The sequence below is a fragment of the Cottoperca gobio genome, chromosome 24 (genome assembly GCF_900634415.1).
Source record: "Cottoperca gobio chromosome 24, fCotGob3.1, whole genome shotgun sequence".
Taxonomy (NCBI): domain Eukaryota; kingdom Metazoa; phylum Chordata; class Actinopteri; order Perciformes; family Bovichtidae; genus Cottoperca; species Cottoperca gobio.
The window spans coordinates 13,609,658-13,627,114 of record NC_041378.1 but is presented as its reverse complement, the minus strand read 5'-3'; the positions used below and the strand labels follow the sequence as shown (position 1 = coordinate 13,627,114).

The following is a 17,457-nucleotide window of genomic DNA, read 5'->3' as shown; positions in this document are numbered from 1 at the left end:
GTCAAATTAAAGGCATATCGATCACTAGGGTCAAACTCCCTTTTCTCTCCATTAAGAAGTTGAATGAATACCACAGTCATTGTGCATGACAGGCAAGAAATACTGTAATGTATGTGTGTGTGTGTGTGTGTGTGTGTGTGTGTGTGTGTGTGTGTGTGTGTGTGTGTGTGTGTGTGTGTGTGTGTGTGTGTGTGTGTGTGTGTGTGTGTGTATCTTTACGGTGATGGAGGATGTGCTCAACTGTCTTATTTCATGCTCTTTCAAAACATCCGTTCAAAAAAATAAATAACTTGACAAGCTTTTGGTTTACTTTTAACAACACGTTTGAGATGCTCCACATCACAAGCGCTTGTCTAGATCTCATTCATTCTCAGTCTGGACAATCCACTGCCTTGGAACTCGCCCAATATCGTTAATACACACTGCAATAAAACGCCTCCTCAAATTAGCAACTCCCTGCACATGTAAGAAACGTAATAGCCTGCTTCTCCCTATTTAATAAAGACACAGGTTTGCATTTCTGCCCCTGAAGCAAGGACTGGGTGACCCTGTTCAATCAGAAACACTATCGCTCTCAGCTTCCATATGTATACATACAGCAAACCCAGCAAAGCTACAAAAATAACTCATGCTCATGCCTAGAGCACAAACCTGCCCTCTCTCCAGAAACATGAGAAAACAACCTGCACTCTGTACAGCTATAATTTATGGCGTGTCACACTTTAGTGTTAAGAATGCAACACAAATAGAAACACAGTCAAATATGTGACCCTTTAAACACCAGATCTCCGTAATGTCAGCGCAAAACCACAGAATGAATGCTGAATGGAGCAGCTATTATCTTACCTGCACAGTCACTGTTTGGAATATGTTTCCAGTAAGTGCTGGGAATCTGCTGGCAGTGAGAGCTGAGACCTGTTGCACAGAGAAATCTGCACAGCCAGCATACAGTCTTGGCTCACCAGAAACAGAAACAGTTGAACACCCCACCTGTGACTGTTTATGAATCGTCTGTGCCTGGGGTTTAAACACCACCGCCTCCTCAGTCTGCACCGCTCCCAGCAGCTGCCTCTGCTCCGGCCTCAGCTGCCTCAGAGTCCCCGTTTCTCTTCTGTTCGCTCTGGCCCCGATCTCCGCAACTCCTCGCCCTCCCGCCATACTAAGTCACTCTGTCCGGCAGCAGCTGCATCCAGCCCCGTGTCCTCGAAGTCTGGACCCTCTGCACCCACAGCAGTGACCCTCTGAGAGACCCAATGATCAAGTTTCCTCCTGTCAAAGAGGGAGGGAGGTGGGCGGCTGCTATCGCTGACCCACTGACATTTACAGTAGTGCTTTACCAGTTATCACCCTGCGTGTCATGCCCATTGTCACAAGCCTTGGACTCTCGCTCTACCAGTCCATTTCTTTGTCTCGCTGTCACACAGACACAGACACACACACACACACACACACACACACACACACACACACGCACACACACAGTGACAGTCGTGTAACCCAGACAAAATGTGTCAAAATGTGATTCAGTGTCATTTAAGTCATTGAAATATGACATTTGTGGATGAATTATGTTTTTCTATTCCTTTCCTCCAACCCCATACTCCCAAGTAAACAACAAACAACAACAACAAAAAGCAACACACAACACAGTGTAACTATACCCTCAGAAATGCACATATGTGTAGAAATATACGTTTTACACACAATATACGTTCTATTTAGAATAATATACTTATTTTTGGACAAAAATCAAAAACAAAGCCCAGACACACAAAAACAACATGAACAACATCATATGTCCTTAAATGATGCTGCATCTATGCATAAAGGCTCACAGACAGGACCATGTCCACTATTGATCACCTCAGGAGAAGCCAGAAAATAATGAGAAACAATTTCATGTTATCTGACAGAAGGCTGTCCCAATTTGATTTTAACCAAAGTCGCAACACTAAAAAGTGTAAATCTGCAATGCTGTATAGTTCTTCAAACAAAACAAAACTGAACAACCCTAAATCAACACTACACATTCTTAAATAACAGCTACTGGCAGTGTACCTCACAATTCTGGGCACATTGTGTTGCATTATTTCTTCTTCCAATGTGATGTAAGGATGAGATATTTCCAGTGCAGCTATAATGGGTTTAACAGCACAGAAATGTTCAGCTACCCAAAAATATCAGCGAGCACTCTCCACCTACACTACCTACAGTACATGTAACCCACAGCTGAATGCAAGAAGTTTAGGCATGTACTCTGGAGGTTGTCAGCAGTCATTTTGGGAAATGCAAGAAATCACAAAGAGGAGAAGAGAAAGGCAGGTTGGAGGGAAGACGCACATCCTAATTTTATAATAACTCCTGGAATGTGCTCATTATGGATTTAAATATCTCATCGTGTCTATCCAAGGGGGGATTTTACCTCTAAGTCTTTATTACAGAAAATATCATTATGCGCACGCATGCCCATATCTGAAATGTCTCCATTCCTCACTGCCCTTATCTGATTCATTTGTGCAAAACCTGTGGATCAACTCACACCATTAAACTACTATCACATCAACTTCACACCCACATGCCGTTAATTGATATTATTACGAAGCCATACTGTGAGTGTCAAACGACACATAATTCAACTACCTTAGGTGACAATACAAAGCTAAAAAAGCAGTCAGTGCTCTGCCGTATTTACTGTCAAAGACAGGAGGAATAATCAAGGGAATGCTGTTATCAGGAGATAGAAGGTGGAATTTGATTGTCCTCCAAGAGAGGAGCATGTTATTTGAAGAAGACAGGGGGGTATTAAAGAGAAATATCCACCTTTAAAACATGATGCGCACACATTATTCCTGTGATCCCTCCAGGTTCACTTTGTATCTGTGAGCGTGAACATCTCTCTTCTACAGAATTAAGAGGAGTAAGCTTGAAGTTGGTCCCAGGAATCAAGATGGGTTTGTCTTAAAAACCATATAAGTTCATAGTTTTTCCTTTTCCCTCTTACTGATGCCGATGTCCATGCCCTGAGGGCTCTTTGATAACCCCGGAATCAAGACAAATTATTTTAATTGCTTTCGAATGAAACATGCTATGAGGTAAAAGTGGAATTGAGCATTTCTCATTTAGCTTTCTTACTCTTTCTGCAGTACACTGACACCAAAATACATGTGTTCAGGTGGATGATGGCATCAACTTCATTGGCTTCTACTACTTGCCACATCTTAACTCAGTATATTACTGTCTTTATGTGCGAGTTGGCAATAAACTGGCGCTATCTGACACTGCTCTGACCCTTTGTAAAGGATATAGACTTTACTGCTATGTTTATTAGAATCATATCATAACAATAATTGTATTAATTTATTGCAGGCACATCTTCTTGCTTCATTCTTTTGTCAGTTGTATTGACCAGTTCTCTAAACACTATTAATTCATTGCAGTATTGGTTATGTTTCTATTTGACCTGTACGTGCTCCCACTTGGCCACATCCTCCAAAACAACCACCTTGCTTATCAAAGTTATGCTGATGACACCCAGAGTCAATTAACTCTCTCATCAAATGACTACGGTCCTATGAAATGCAAATGCATTGAACAAATAAATAACTGAATGTCTCAAAATGTACAAAAACAAAGCTAACCGTAAGGTCATTTTATTTGTCATTATTTAAATCCAGACTGAAATCTTTATTCTTGTTAAGAATTGTTGTTTAATTAAAGTTATTTAACTTTTAAAACCTAAGGCCTTATTATCTTTGTATTATTATTATTATTATTATTATTATTATTATTATTATTATTATTACTATTATTATTATTATTATTATTATTATTAATAATATTATTTTAAATATTTGATTTTTATTATTACTCTTTTTTTTAATTTTATTTTTATGTATAGATCTATTTCTTATATGTTGCTCTTTTAAACTGTATTTTCATTTACTTTTTATTGTGTTGTTTTAACTTCTGAATACAGTTACTTATACCTACCTCTGTGTATGAAACGTGCTTTATAAATACAACTGCCTAAATCGTAATACTTTGTTGAACACATAACTTTTTCTGTCCCTTCCAAAATAATAATTATTTAAGAATAACACGTCTCCGTGTACTAATAGCGGTATCAGTGTTGCATTGAACAGGTGCTCTTTTATTAAATAAACTAAACGCTTAAGTTATTTATCTCATCTTTCAGTGTTTACTGCACGGGTGTTAAACTCAAGGCAATTATGACCTATTTAACCTCTTATGTCTGTAGTTGTTGGTGTTGTTTTTGTTGTTGTCCTGCATTTTAGCGCCTTGAGATTGCTTTTAGTTTTGAAAGGCACTTTGCAAATACAATTTATTATTATTATTATTATTATTATTATTATTATTATTATTATTATTATTATTATATCCGGCCCGCGAGAAAATATCATATACAGTATATCTCAAAAGTGAGTACACCCTTTAGATTTTTGCAAATATTCTGTTATATCCTTTCAGGGGATAACATTATCCTACTGAAACTTTGATATAACTTAAAGTAGTCAGTGTGCTGCTTGAATAACAGTATAGATTTATTGTCCTTTGAAAATTACTCAGTACACAGCTGTTAATGTCTAAACAGCTGGCAACAAAAGTGAGTACACCCCATAGTGAACATGTCCTAATTGTGCCCAATGATGTTGTTTTCCCGCCCTGGTGTCATGTGACTCGTTAGTGTTACAAGGATTCAGGTGTAAATGATAAGCAGGGCTGTTAAATTTGGTGTTTTGGGCACAATTCTCTCTGAATGCTGGACAACATGGCACCTCATGGCAAGGAACTCTCTGAGCGGCTGAAAAAAAGGATTATTGCGCTTCACAAAGATGGCCTTGGCTATAAGAAGATTGCCAACACCATGAAAATGAGTTGCAGCACAGTGGCTAAGATCATACAGCGGTTTTCCAGGACAGGTTCCACTCGGAACAGGCCTCGCCAGGGTCGACCAAAGAAGTTGAGTCCACGTGCTCAGCGTCATATCCAGAGGTTGGTTTCCAAAAATAGACGTGCGAGTGCTTCCAGCATTGCTGCAGAGGTTGCAGAAGTGGGATGTCAGCCTGTCAGTGCCCAGACCATACGCCGCACACTGCATCAAATCGGTTTGTATGGCCGTCGCCCCAGACAGAAGCCCCTTCTGAAACCGATGCATAAGAAAGCCCGCAAACAGTTTGCTGAAGACAATGAATCCAAGAACATGAGTTACTGGAACCATGTCCTGTGGTCTGATGAGACCAAAATAAACCTGTTTGGGTCAGATGGTGTCCGGCGTGTGTGGCGGCACCCTGGTGAGGAGTACCAAGACAAATGTGTTTTGCCTACAGTCAAGCATGGTGGTGGCAGCATCATGGTCTGGGGCTGCATGAGTGCTGCCGGCACTGGGGAGCTGCATTTCATTGAGGGACACATGAATTCCAATATATACTGTGACATCCTGCAGCAGAGCATGATCCCCTCTCTTCGGAAACTGGGCCGTAGGGCAGTTTTCCAACATGATAATGACCCTAAACACACCTCCAAGATGACAACGGCCTTGCTGAAGAAGCTGAAGGTTAAGTATTAGGTTAAGACTGGCCAAGTATGTCTCCAGACCTAAACCCAATTGAGCACATGTGGGGCATCCTCAAGAGGAAGGTGGAGGAGTGCAAGGTGTCCAACATCCGTGCGCTCCGTGATGTCGTCGTGGAGGAGTGGAAGAAGATTCCAGAAGCAACCTGTGCAGCTCTGGTGAATTCCATGCCCAGGAGGGTTAAAGCAGTGCTAGATAACAATGGTGGTCACACAAAATATTGACACTTTGGGCACAATTTAGACATGTTCACTATGGGGTGTACTCACTTTTGTTGCCAGCTGTTTAGACATTAACAGCTGTGTACTGAGTAATTTTCAAAGGACAATAAATCTATACTGTTATTCAAGCAGCACACTGACTACTTTAAGTTATATCAAAGTTTCAGTAGGATAATGTTATCCCCTGAAAGGATATAACAGAATATTTGCAAAAATCTAAAGGGTGTACTCACTTTTGAGATATACTGTATCTGTCATAACTGGCATCAATGCATAGCACAACCACGGGAAAAGACATTTGAGGAAGTATCTAAATGTGTGAATGAAATGAAAGTTTTTGGAAGCAAAGGGAAAGACACCACAGATCTCTGGGACGAAAGTGGCGATGTGAGCTGGACTGTTTGTGCGACATAACGAAGCATCTCACTGTTAAACCTGCAGCTTCAGGGCCGTGTGATCACGGACATGTATGATGCCGAGCTGTCTGTGGGAGACTCAGATGCAGAAGGAAACTTTGGTCACTACGTGTTTCCAAACACTGACAAACATCTCCACCGCTGTGTTCCCGACAGCATTCTGCTGATCAACTGAGACCATTTGCCGACTTTGCAGCTCAGAAATTTAAATTGAACTGCTCAGCAATCCGTTTGCAGTTGACTTAAATATGTTCCATATCTTTTTGCACTTTATCCAATATGTGTATCCTGTTCAATAAATGTGGACCGTGTTTGGCCCTCGACGTAGTCCCAGTTTTTAATGTTGGCCCTCTCTGTGATTGAGTTTGACCCCCCGGTCTACTGCTTGCTTTGTGCAGTTTCTCCTCAGCTGTTTCGCGAAGGGCAGGGCTCCGTCCCCTACACACACACACATGTTTTACTTTAAAATTACACAGTATAATTGTTTATTACTTGTTAATCATGTAAAAAAATGTCAGCTCAAAATTGTCTGCGAGCCATATCGCGTCATCAAAAGAGCCATATATGGCTCGCGAGCCATATGTTCCCGACCCCTGCTGTAAGTAATGCAAATGACACAAGCAGAAGAAAGTTGTATCCTGTAAACTGAGGTAAACAAAGGGTCCAACTGAGGCAGGAAATACAGAAGAAACACAACAACTCCCAATAAACTTTTATACATGTGACTTTTCCTACACAGGTCATTCTGTTTCTCACTTACAAGAACTCAGACATCTAATTCTGGCCCATGGTTGAGGAAACATGAGAAAATAGGAACAAGGGGATTGCATTAGCAGGCCCAAGCACTCACACGTACAAACACACACACACACACACACACACACACACACACACACACACACACACACACACACACACACACACACATGCATGACATACACACACACACACCATCATGGTAAATTACCTCCTCGGCTCCATAGGAGTCGGCAATTTGAGGGTGTCAAAGTCAAGATGTAACACGAGACTGCCATTAATAATAACTGCGCCTGCTGGTGCTAATGATCGCAACACATTACCACACATGTAACCTCGTCTCACACAACAACCCACCCACATACACACACACGCTTGAACTGTCTTTGTCAACATCAAAACAAGAAAAGCGACATAAAAATGTTTTGCACGGAAGTAGTTACAGCACACTTACTCATGCACCACCACACACACACTTCAAATTGTCAGACTGCAGAAGCTTTAAGAGCACAATGTTTAAAACATGGAAACGCTGTTAGGGCATGGTGTTAGCCTATACTTCTGGATTAGCATGTGTGCTCAGGGCTGGTGGGGGAGGAAGGGGGGAGAAAAGAGATGAGAGCCAAGGCTTTAAGCAATACTAATGCTCAGCTGAGATGAGCAGTCTGACAACAAGGCTACAAGCCTTGTGAATAAACGATGAGCGCACAAGCCAGAGGGCAGAGGTAGTAGTTATTTAGGCATCATGAGCGCGCCACCCTCTCTAACTGCTGTTCGTGCACACAAGCAGTCACACAAGGATATATGTTCACGCACGCAGAAAGACAAACAAGCAGACACACACACACTTTTTATTGTCCTTCTGTGCTGTTTGACGAGGAAGACACTGGAGACTGCTTTATCCATGCCCACCTGGTGTACACACACACACACACACACACACACACACACACACACACACACACACACACCACACACATACACAGCTGGGGGAGTCTGCCAAGCAGAGGAAGCCTTGTGTCAATCAAGTGTCAGGGCAACCAGAGGAGAAGGATATCAGGCCATGGGTGAGACTATAAATAACCAGGCCCACCTTGGGAGTCAGGGTCACACACACACACACACACACACACACACACACACACACACACACACACACACACACACACACACACAAATGCATGACAGAAAAGCAACGAAAATAATTAATAAAAAAGAGAAAAAAGTATTTGTGTGTAGAGACAAATTTGAAAGCACAAAACAGGTTTGGACTGAAGACAAGGTCTGAATCTGTGTCACTAACTTTGAGAAAACAACAGGGCTTCCTTCATTTGCTTCCTCAAGGTAGCACACTCACACACGGCTTACACACAATGGTGTTACTTTGTATTCTGTGCATGCACACAAGTGAGAGTGATGCGAAATCCTTTGGATTTGACGTGGGAGTGAAGTGACCCCGACTTCTAAGTAACATCAAACTTCACTCATCAGCTTTTTTTTTTTTTTTATGAGTCTAACAGACTTCAACTAGAGCCTCATTCAGATGAGATTTTTTCCTCTGTGGGAGGCTGGGGGATTTGAAATTTGCATGGGCTGATCAGTGATTATAATCCAGTCTGGAGATCATATGTCTGTATGTTTTTCAGCAAAACTATTGGTTCCAGTTATTGGGTTTCATCACTTATTTCTTCGCCTGAAATACGTATCTTCATCTGTTTCAAACTACCTCCTGAAATTTGGCGTTGGCTCAAAAGTTGTCTGGAGCAATGACTTTGGTAATTTAGGAGCATGACAACTATTTTAATATCCACCTCCTCGGCTATTAGTTATTTTTATATTGAGCTATAAAAACATATGACAGATATGTCCTGTTTAAGCCTGTTGATTAAAAACTGTTGGCAAGCACTTTGTAACTTTCTCAAGTGCTCAGAAACTGCAAGATTGCAAGTAAATCCATGCACACTATCAAATCTTGACTGACCTGTTGTGTGCTTAGTCAATAGTTTTGTCATTAATAAATGACTTTTTCACTACAAAGATTCCAACCCAGATCTTTTTTATCTGAAAAAGATTTAGAGCTTTCAAATGATCCAGACCAAATAATGTTTTTATTTGATTGATGATTATAAAGAGGAGAGGAGAGGAAAAGAGAGGAGAGGAGAGGAGAGATGGAGAGGAGAGGAGAGGAGAGGAGAGGAAAAGAGAGGAGAGGAGAGGAGAGGGAGGAGAGGGAGGAGAGGAAAAGAGAGGAGAGGAGAGATGGAGAGGAGAAGTGAGAAGGAGAGGAGAGGAGAAGAGAGGAGAGGAGAGATGGAGAGGAGAGGAGAAGTGAGAAGGAGAGGAGAGGGGGAGAGGAGACGGGGAGAGGAGAGGAGAGTATAGGACAGAAAGGGGTGAGGAGAGGAGAGTGAAGAGAGGAGATGAGAGAAGAGAGAAGAGAGAAGGAGAGTAAAGAGTGAAGAGAGGAGATGAGAAGGAGAGTAAAGAGTGAAGAGAGGAGATGAGAGGGAGAAGAGAGAAGGAGAGTAAAGAGTGAAGAGAGGAGATGAGAAGGAGAGTAAAGAGTGAAGAGAGGAGATGAGAAGGGAGAAGAGAGAAGGAGAGTAAAGAGTGAAGAGAGGAGATGAGAAGGAGAGTAAAGAGTGAAGAGAGGAGATGAGAAGGAGAGTAAAGAGTGAAGAGAGGAGATGAGAAGGAGAGTAAAGAGTGAAGAGAGGAGATGAGAAGGGAGAAGAGAGAAGGAGAGGAGAGGAGAGGGGAAGAGGAGAGGAGGAGAGGAGAGTGAAGAGAGGGGAGTGAGGAGAAGAGAGGGGGAGATGAGAAGAGGGGAGAGGATATGAGAGAAAGGACGAGGAGAGGAGAGAGGAGGAGAGGAGAGGAAAGGAGAGGAGAGAAAGGATAGGAGAGAGGAGAGGAGAAGAGAGGAGAGGAGAGGATATGAGGGAAAGGGCGAGGAGAGGAGAGGAAATGAGAGTATAGGACAGAAAGGGGCGAAGAGAGGAGAGGAGAGGAGAGGAGAGGAGAGGAGAGGAGAGGAGAGGAGAGGAGAGGAGAGGAGAGGAGAGGAGAGGAGAGTGAAGAGAGGGGAGTGAGGAGAAGAGAGGGGGAGATGAGAAGAGGGGAGAGGATATGAGAGAAAGGACGAGGAGAGGAGAGAGGAGGAGAGGAGAGGAAAGGAGAGGAGAGAAAGGATAGGAGAGAGGAGAGGAGAAGAGAGGAGAGGAGAGGATATGAGGGAAAGGGCGAGGAGAGGAGAGGAAATGAGAGTATAGGACAGAAAGGGGCGAAGAGAGGAGAGGAGAGGAGAGGAGAGGAGAGGAGAGGGGGAGAAGAGAAAAGGAAAGGAGAGCCCGACTAGGCTAGTTTGGGTCGGATCGTTAGAAAGGGTTCTTCCAACACATGCAAACCCTTTTCTTACCTATTTCCTACAGACTCAGCAGAATCAGCTGTCATAGCAACATGCACTTCACATCTCAGCACCCATCATCATCATCATCATCACCATTATGATTATCATCATCATTATCAATGGCACTCCGTAGCAAGGGGAGAAACAAGAGAACATGCCACTACAGTTATTCTAGTCATTTGTGGGGAGGCTCATGCAAATGGAACAAAAGGAGAGTAGAGAGATGAGGCCTCAGAAAAGACTTGGCAGTGCGATGTAGTTATGTCATGTGTGAAGTCATTCTCCGTGTTTCTCCCTGTTCCTGCTGACACACCACCTCCACCTGAATGCATAGCAGCAGGCAGCGGAGGAGAGATGTGGAAACAAAACAGTGAAGTTGTGACTGTGTGAGAGCGACCAACAGAAGAAAAAAAAAGAGGGGGGTTGAAAAACAGAAGGGAAGAGGAAGTCATACTTTGGGCAACGGCGTTTCGGATGACCGGACTTTCTTGGGAGATATCTGTGAAGAGAGCAAGAGAATTATTTTCTTGTTTCCCCCTCTTCAGAGATATCTCCTGTGGCATATTGCTGTTCTCTCTTACAGGACTTATGTGGATGTGTGATCATGTTTTTTCCTGTCAGCAGCACCTGTAAGTGGTTCCTCAGAGATTATTATATAAGTGATGATTAATGCTCTCAATGGTGCTTTTAATCTTATTAATTTGATATATTAAAATGCAACATAGTGCTGCAGAGCTTTATGTTAACTTTCAACATTAAGAATAAAAAATGTGTTTAAAATTGATATGTCTATGAAGCTAAGTGTTCTTTAAGTATTTTCAAGGTCAACAAAAATGGTGTAAGAAGGTGTTGTAACACACACAGAAAAGGTTTGTAGATTTCAAAGCTGAAGGGCAGTGGGTCACACATGCAGTATGATGGGACCACAGACAGCACAATGGAAAATATAAAACACCACAATTTAAGCAGTGACCCTGTGAAGACCCGTGCGGTATAATACCACCTACAATACCTCCAGTAGGCCTCAGAAAACAATCGTATGTTCTGCTACAACCCAGAGAAAGGTGTACAGAAATACTTATTTATCAAACAATTTGGTGTGTAAATGACTATAATTAGCTACATCCCTTTTTCAGTGGATCAAATGTGTCGATGTGATATGTTAAGAAGAACCAATGAACAACAACACATCAGAGGAGACACTCAGAAGGATCAGAGACAAGGGGAGACACGCAATCACAGTCACAGGGAGGTAAGAAGGAGAAATCACACAGCCGAATGGAAAATAAACATCAGTCTGCATTAGGGTTTCTAAGATAGTGACATTATCTAATGGAAAAGTCAAATGAGGTAATGTTTTTAAAGCTGCATTAAGCAAGTGTTGACCAGCAGGGGGCAGAAAGTGTTTGAGTTTATCTAGTGTTAATGGCTAACATGTTAGCAAACATTTATCCACTTACATATACAGCAGACAGAACAACATGGTTTCACCTGGTGAATGTAGAGCATCAGAATCATATCCTCTGGCCTCTAGTTGAATCTCATCTTTTCAAAAGATTATGCAAGTATTTATTTTGTATCATTTTGTCTTTCTTTGATAGTTAGAATAGTGTAGTGGTACAGTAGAAGCACATTACTGAACTCTTGCTAGAAACAACAGAGAACTGATTGAGTTTGGCTGTTAAAATGTGGATATATAACCGTTGCTACTTATTGTTTTACTTTTGTTATAAAACCACTGAAATATGAGATGCTAAAATATAGTTTAACAGTAGCACAAGTTAGCAAACTGACTCAGTTACACACTTAAACAAAAGTTTTTGAACATTTGCAACCAAAGCTACTGGTTACACAGTATAAGACCAAACTGCCGCAGCTAAACCACTCAGTGCACTGAATTCAGCAAGGGTTCATTTTATTGCTTATGAATACAACGTTTCATTTGTAAAAGAAAGACTGTGTTATTCCTTCAATTAAAAGTTGTAGTCTGGTTCATTCTCAATGAGACAGTCCACTCTAAAATCAAAACTAATATATTTCCTCTTACCTGTAGTGCTATCTATCAATCTAAAAATGTTTTGGTGTGAGTTGCCAAGTGTTGGATATATCTTGTGGTGCTAAAAGCCCCAAAATAATATATTTGAAAAACTCAACAGCAATGTCTCTTTGCAGAAATCATGATCTGTTTACTTAAAATAATCCACAGACCTTGTTGTGAGCAGTTTCATGTAGGAACCATGAATAGATGCACGCTTCTTTCTGCACGGTGATACGGTTGGCAGGTGTAGTTCGGTAGAAAGAAAATAGTTCCTACAATGAAACTGCTCCCAACAAGGTCTGTGGATTATTTTAAGTAAACTGGTCCCATCTCTACGGCCAATATCTCCTAATAATAATAATAATAATAATATGTATATGTATATGTATATGTATATGTATATGTATATGTATATGTATAATAATTGTTTTTATATATTTCAAGGCTAAGCATAAAGTGTTGTCCTGGCTAAAATATTTACAGAATAAATTACAATCAAAACCCATGTAAGCCAGGGGGCCTTACATATCAAACAGGGGGGAATGAAATACTAAAATGATCTCCAAAACTCTGCAACTCACACCAAAACAATAGAGACAGACAAAAAGCACTACAAGGAAAAATGTGTATTTTTGATTTTGTGGTGAACTGTTCATTTAATATCACAACATTGCTTAATATAGGTTTAAACCAATATAATGTGCAAGAATATGACTATAATTATATATACTAGGGCAGTTTGAATAGTGTGAAATGGCCAGATGGCACTGGAGAATGATCTCTTTTGCCTCAGAGGAAAGACAACAGAGTGTAACAAGTGGAGGATGGAGTGGAGAGGTACAGCGACATTGAAGTGAAACATAGCTATACAGAGTGAGAGGCAAAGATAGAAAAGTAAAAGGAACAGTGGTGGGGAAAAAAGGAATGTAAAGTTCATAAAGACAGAGAGCACAAGGGTGTGGCGAGAGTTGGGGAAGAAACAGAAGGATGAAGAGCAAGAGAAGCACAAAGATGCAAGAAAGGTGAGGTAAGCAAACACTAATGCTTTGTCCCCAGTGCTCAGGCTTGATGCCCTCTGTCCATTCACACTCTACCTTCATTGGTGCCAGCTGGATGGGGGTGATGTAGGAGGGGTCCACCATGGGCTTAGGGCGGTTTGCAGTGTCCGCCAGGAGGCTCTGCCATTGCTGTGGCAGCCCTGTGAACTTCTGCTCCCGCGGATCGAAGCCTGTGTGGACCCGGTGCTCAAAGTTAGACGGAGCTGAGATCTCCAGCCGTTTCTTCTTCTTCCCAAACATGCTGGAAAACCCTGGCAAACCTGGAAAACCACAGAAAATAGTTGTAGATTAATATTCTAACTGCAGCATTGTCTTTAATGAAATAAATAGAGGTGAAACCCATGACATTGCATACTTTTATACTTTATTTTGAAGTGCAATGGAAGCTCTTGCCGTTTCAGCATTATGACCTTGAATGCATTCATTTATTTCTAACTGTATATGGAAGGTGTGTGACACTACTTCAGGTTGAGTGGATGTAGGGGATTGTCTTATTAATCTAGTTTGCTTCACAGCCCTATCAAATGTGCACTTTTCCTTTGAATATACATTCCAACCTAAGGCATGCATTATATGTTGTTTTGCACACACCAAAGCAAAAAGTAAATATGTAGGAAAGTGTTGATATTTATTTAGCATGTACTGATAAATGATCCTTCCATGACTTATGACGTGAATGCAGCAGATGGAGTTGATAAATAAGCCGTAAAAAAGTGTGTTCCCTCCTGCTGGAGTTAACTAACAAACCTGAAAAAGCTCCATAAAACTTGTTTATCTTGTGAAAAAGTAAAGAGTAATTTGTAGAGATTTGGTGGCCAGCAACACTTGAAGTTTTCTAAATATGTATCAGGAACTTTCAACATCTCACCAATCATCTTTCACCAGCCTTGCAGATGACATACTGTTAAGGTATTCATACAGTTATACAACGGCAAACTATGTCACATTTGAAAACAGGCAATAATAAGAAAGATAACTGAACTGATAATCACCCTGGTTATTATAAAGTCTGAAGTACAACAATCAATAAGGTTTTACTTCCCTTAACTGCAAGCTGTACAGTTGAGGTATCCCACATAAATCAGACTGATTGGCTGTAACTACCAGCTCTAAACTGATGTGTTATATTGTGTTGTGCTGTTATGTACTCTGCTGCTCTGTAGCATGGCAAGCTCAGTCTTCTAATGCTGCAGGATACAAACAAGGAAGGAACAAGCAAAAATGTCCAAACATGCTAGAAAAACCCAAGTGTCCACTTTGGTTACGTAACATAAACATCCGAAAAACAAATCCACTAAAGCGAAGAGATTTAGGATTGTGGTTTTTTATATAAGATTTGATTTAGATACAGTGTGTAGCTGTGGCAGTTGCTCTTGCATGTGCTTTTACACCACCACCAAGAAAAACTCTTTGAAAATCCCATTGTGGTATTGGTGGTTTGGGCGGATGCATGATGTCCAGTCATAGGAACAAAATGTCATGATGTTGTTGGTGTGGCTGTGAATGGAGTCTATTGTGTCGTTACTTTATAGGAGGCATTATACTCAGAGAAAAACAAAGTCATCCTTCTCCCCCCCCTACTTATTTTCTCTCTCCCCCTCTGTTTCGCCATTTGCACAGATGTTTGCTGTGCCAGTCCATACCAAACATTCATTTATTTACAAATGTGTATAGGCCTAGTAGCCTACATGTGCATTGTGCGCAAAACAGGCAAGAAACTTTCACTTAAGCAAACACATTTGAAGGTCTCAGCAAAGACACATGAGGAATTACCTTCTAGATTGGATTGTACTGATTGTCATTGTACCATAGAAAGCACTGTGTAAGTAAACAAAAGCAGGCTTTTCGTTTAATAGACGACGGTGGATTTTGTTGTCTGAAATGTTCTACAATGTAGAACACAGTTACAGCTACAGCTACAGCTACTAACTATGTAGATTCTACATAGTTAGTAGCTGTAGCTCATGCCAGCTAGCCGCTGACGCTAGCTAGCTGGCATGAGCTAATTCTAACACTAAAACTGAAACCTCTATCTCCAGCTACATGTTTTATGTTTTTAGCTGATTTGTTTTAAAACTAGAACCCTGTAAAAATGTATTCAATAAGCACATGATGGCTAAATACATAATATAATGCTTAAATAATTAGCTTAGATACATGTTCCATACAAAAGTCAGGATCCTCACCAACTGATGATCCCTGTAGAGCAATTGAGGAAGCATTGTTCACGTATTTAAGTGTAACACTTGTTAGCCGTGGAATGCTACATTAATACAAAAAATTTTTTTTTATTGATTTTACCATAGCCCTTGCATGATTTGAATGATTGCTTTCTATTTATTACACAGATAATAAAGAAAATAATAGAGACAATAAAGAACTGCTAACGTTAGCTTAAAATCTGATGTAGCCTACTAGCATCTTGGCTCCCAATGGGTGTTGCAGTCCTGTGAAAGGGTTAATGTAACAGTAAATCCAAAAAATAATATAGTTAGCCAATGATATTCAACTTGTCTTTGGAAGTAACACTACTGTAGGTAGTAGGCCTAATTACACTAGCCGGGAATGCTAACATTTGCAGCCTATGTTAGAGCAGATAAAAACGCTGTTTACTCCTACAGGCTACACATTTATTCCTGTATTTTTGATTTGGAAAAGCCTGAAAAAGGCACTATTCTTAAATATCTTTAGATACAGAGTTTATTAGCGCTCCAAGAACATTGCATCAATATGTGTACACATCTATGTGAGAATTAGCAGAAGATTTAGCAATCTGCCGATTGTTGAATAAAACAAAATGCAAATACAATACAAAAATGCTGGTCAGTTGCTAAACGGTGTGTAATGAAGTCAGTGTGCTCAATCAGTTTTAGTTGTGAAAATGATTAACTCTTTTGACTTGGATGGCAGTACATATGACAGAAGTTACCATAAAGTCCATTTCTAAATGTAACTTCAAACCGACAAAGAAAAAAATGTAATCATGGAAATCACTCTCACTCATTTCCCTTGCTGCCCTGCAGGAGAGCCAGACAGACCAAATTAGTGGTCTCAAACGGGAAAGATGGAGAGATTGATGGGAGAGGGAGAAAAAGGGGGGAGGATAGATGCAGGCAGAAGATGAAAACAGAAACAGAGCATTTAGGAAAAGTTAAAGAGAGATAGATAAATAAATGGATAGAGTAAACAAAAAAAGAGAAGAGACAAACAAGAGTCACGGAGAGAGGATGGAAGCTGAGAAGGATTAAGGTTTTTGTGATACAGCAGTACAATCACAGCACAACAGATTATTATGCAGCACACTGCTGCCTCTAGAAAGCTCAATACTGGATCAAAAAGGTGTCATAGATAGAAACCTTGTGCCACAGGCATGTATATACAACTCTGCTTTCTACTCTGCATTCACTGTCAGCCTTGGTTTACACTGACTCAAGACCCAAGGATACCGAGTCAAAATATATTTTTCATCAAATCATCTTTTGTTGTAAAAACAAAAGATAGACATGTATAAATCAAAGGATATCATTTTAAAATGATCATGATGTGATCTAAATTCAAGTGTGCAAAAGATATTATTATACATTTTATGCAACTATTGTAGAACCCAATCCACTATTTAAAGGACCATACCAGTGGTTTTGCCCAGTACATTCTATGAGCTTACAACTTCAATTACTGACAACCATTTCCCAATTTGTGCAAGTGGACTATGTTAAATTGAAAAAATAATTTGTGAATCCTTCCTGGTGGTGCATTCAAGTGCTCAAGTGAAAGTCTGAGAACAGAGCTTTATCATTCAGCAAAAGATTGTTTTTCAAGTGATATAAAAGTTGAGAGTTACAGATGTGCACTTGTGGTGGGGAAAGCGCTGGATTTTAAGGTGTGTTTCACCTGAACATTTAATTTAAAAAAAATTCAACAAAGGTTCAGTAACATATCACAAAAGCTAAGCAAAAATATGGCTGC

General features: G+C 40.6%; 1 protein-coding gene across 3 annotated transcripts in view; it reads right to left on the bottom strand.

The window, feature by feature from the left end:
* pak5 (p21 protein (Cdc42/Rac)-activated kinase 5) overlaps window positions 1-17,457 on the bottom strand; it is a 70,281-nt gene that overhangs the window by 26,523 nt on the left and 26,301 nt on the right. For 2 of the 3 annotated variants that reach the window (XM_029425543.1, XM_029425540.1), the window contains exons 2-3: window positions 13,528-13,751; window positions 10,850-10,894 (exon numbers count right to left, since the gene is read on the bottom strand). In XM_029425543.1, coding sequence (XP_029281403.1) covers window positions 10,850-10,894; window positions 13,528-13,731 — 249 coding nt within the window. In that variant the 5' untranslated portion in view covers window positions 13,732-13,751. The remainder of the gene's footprint in view (window positions 1-10,849; window positions 10,895-13,527; window positions 13,752-17,457) is intronic. The other variant, XM_029425542.1, reaches the window with a different exon arrangement.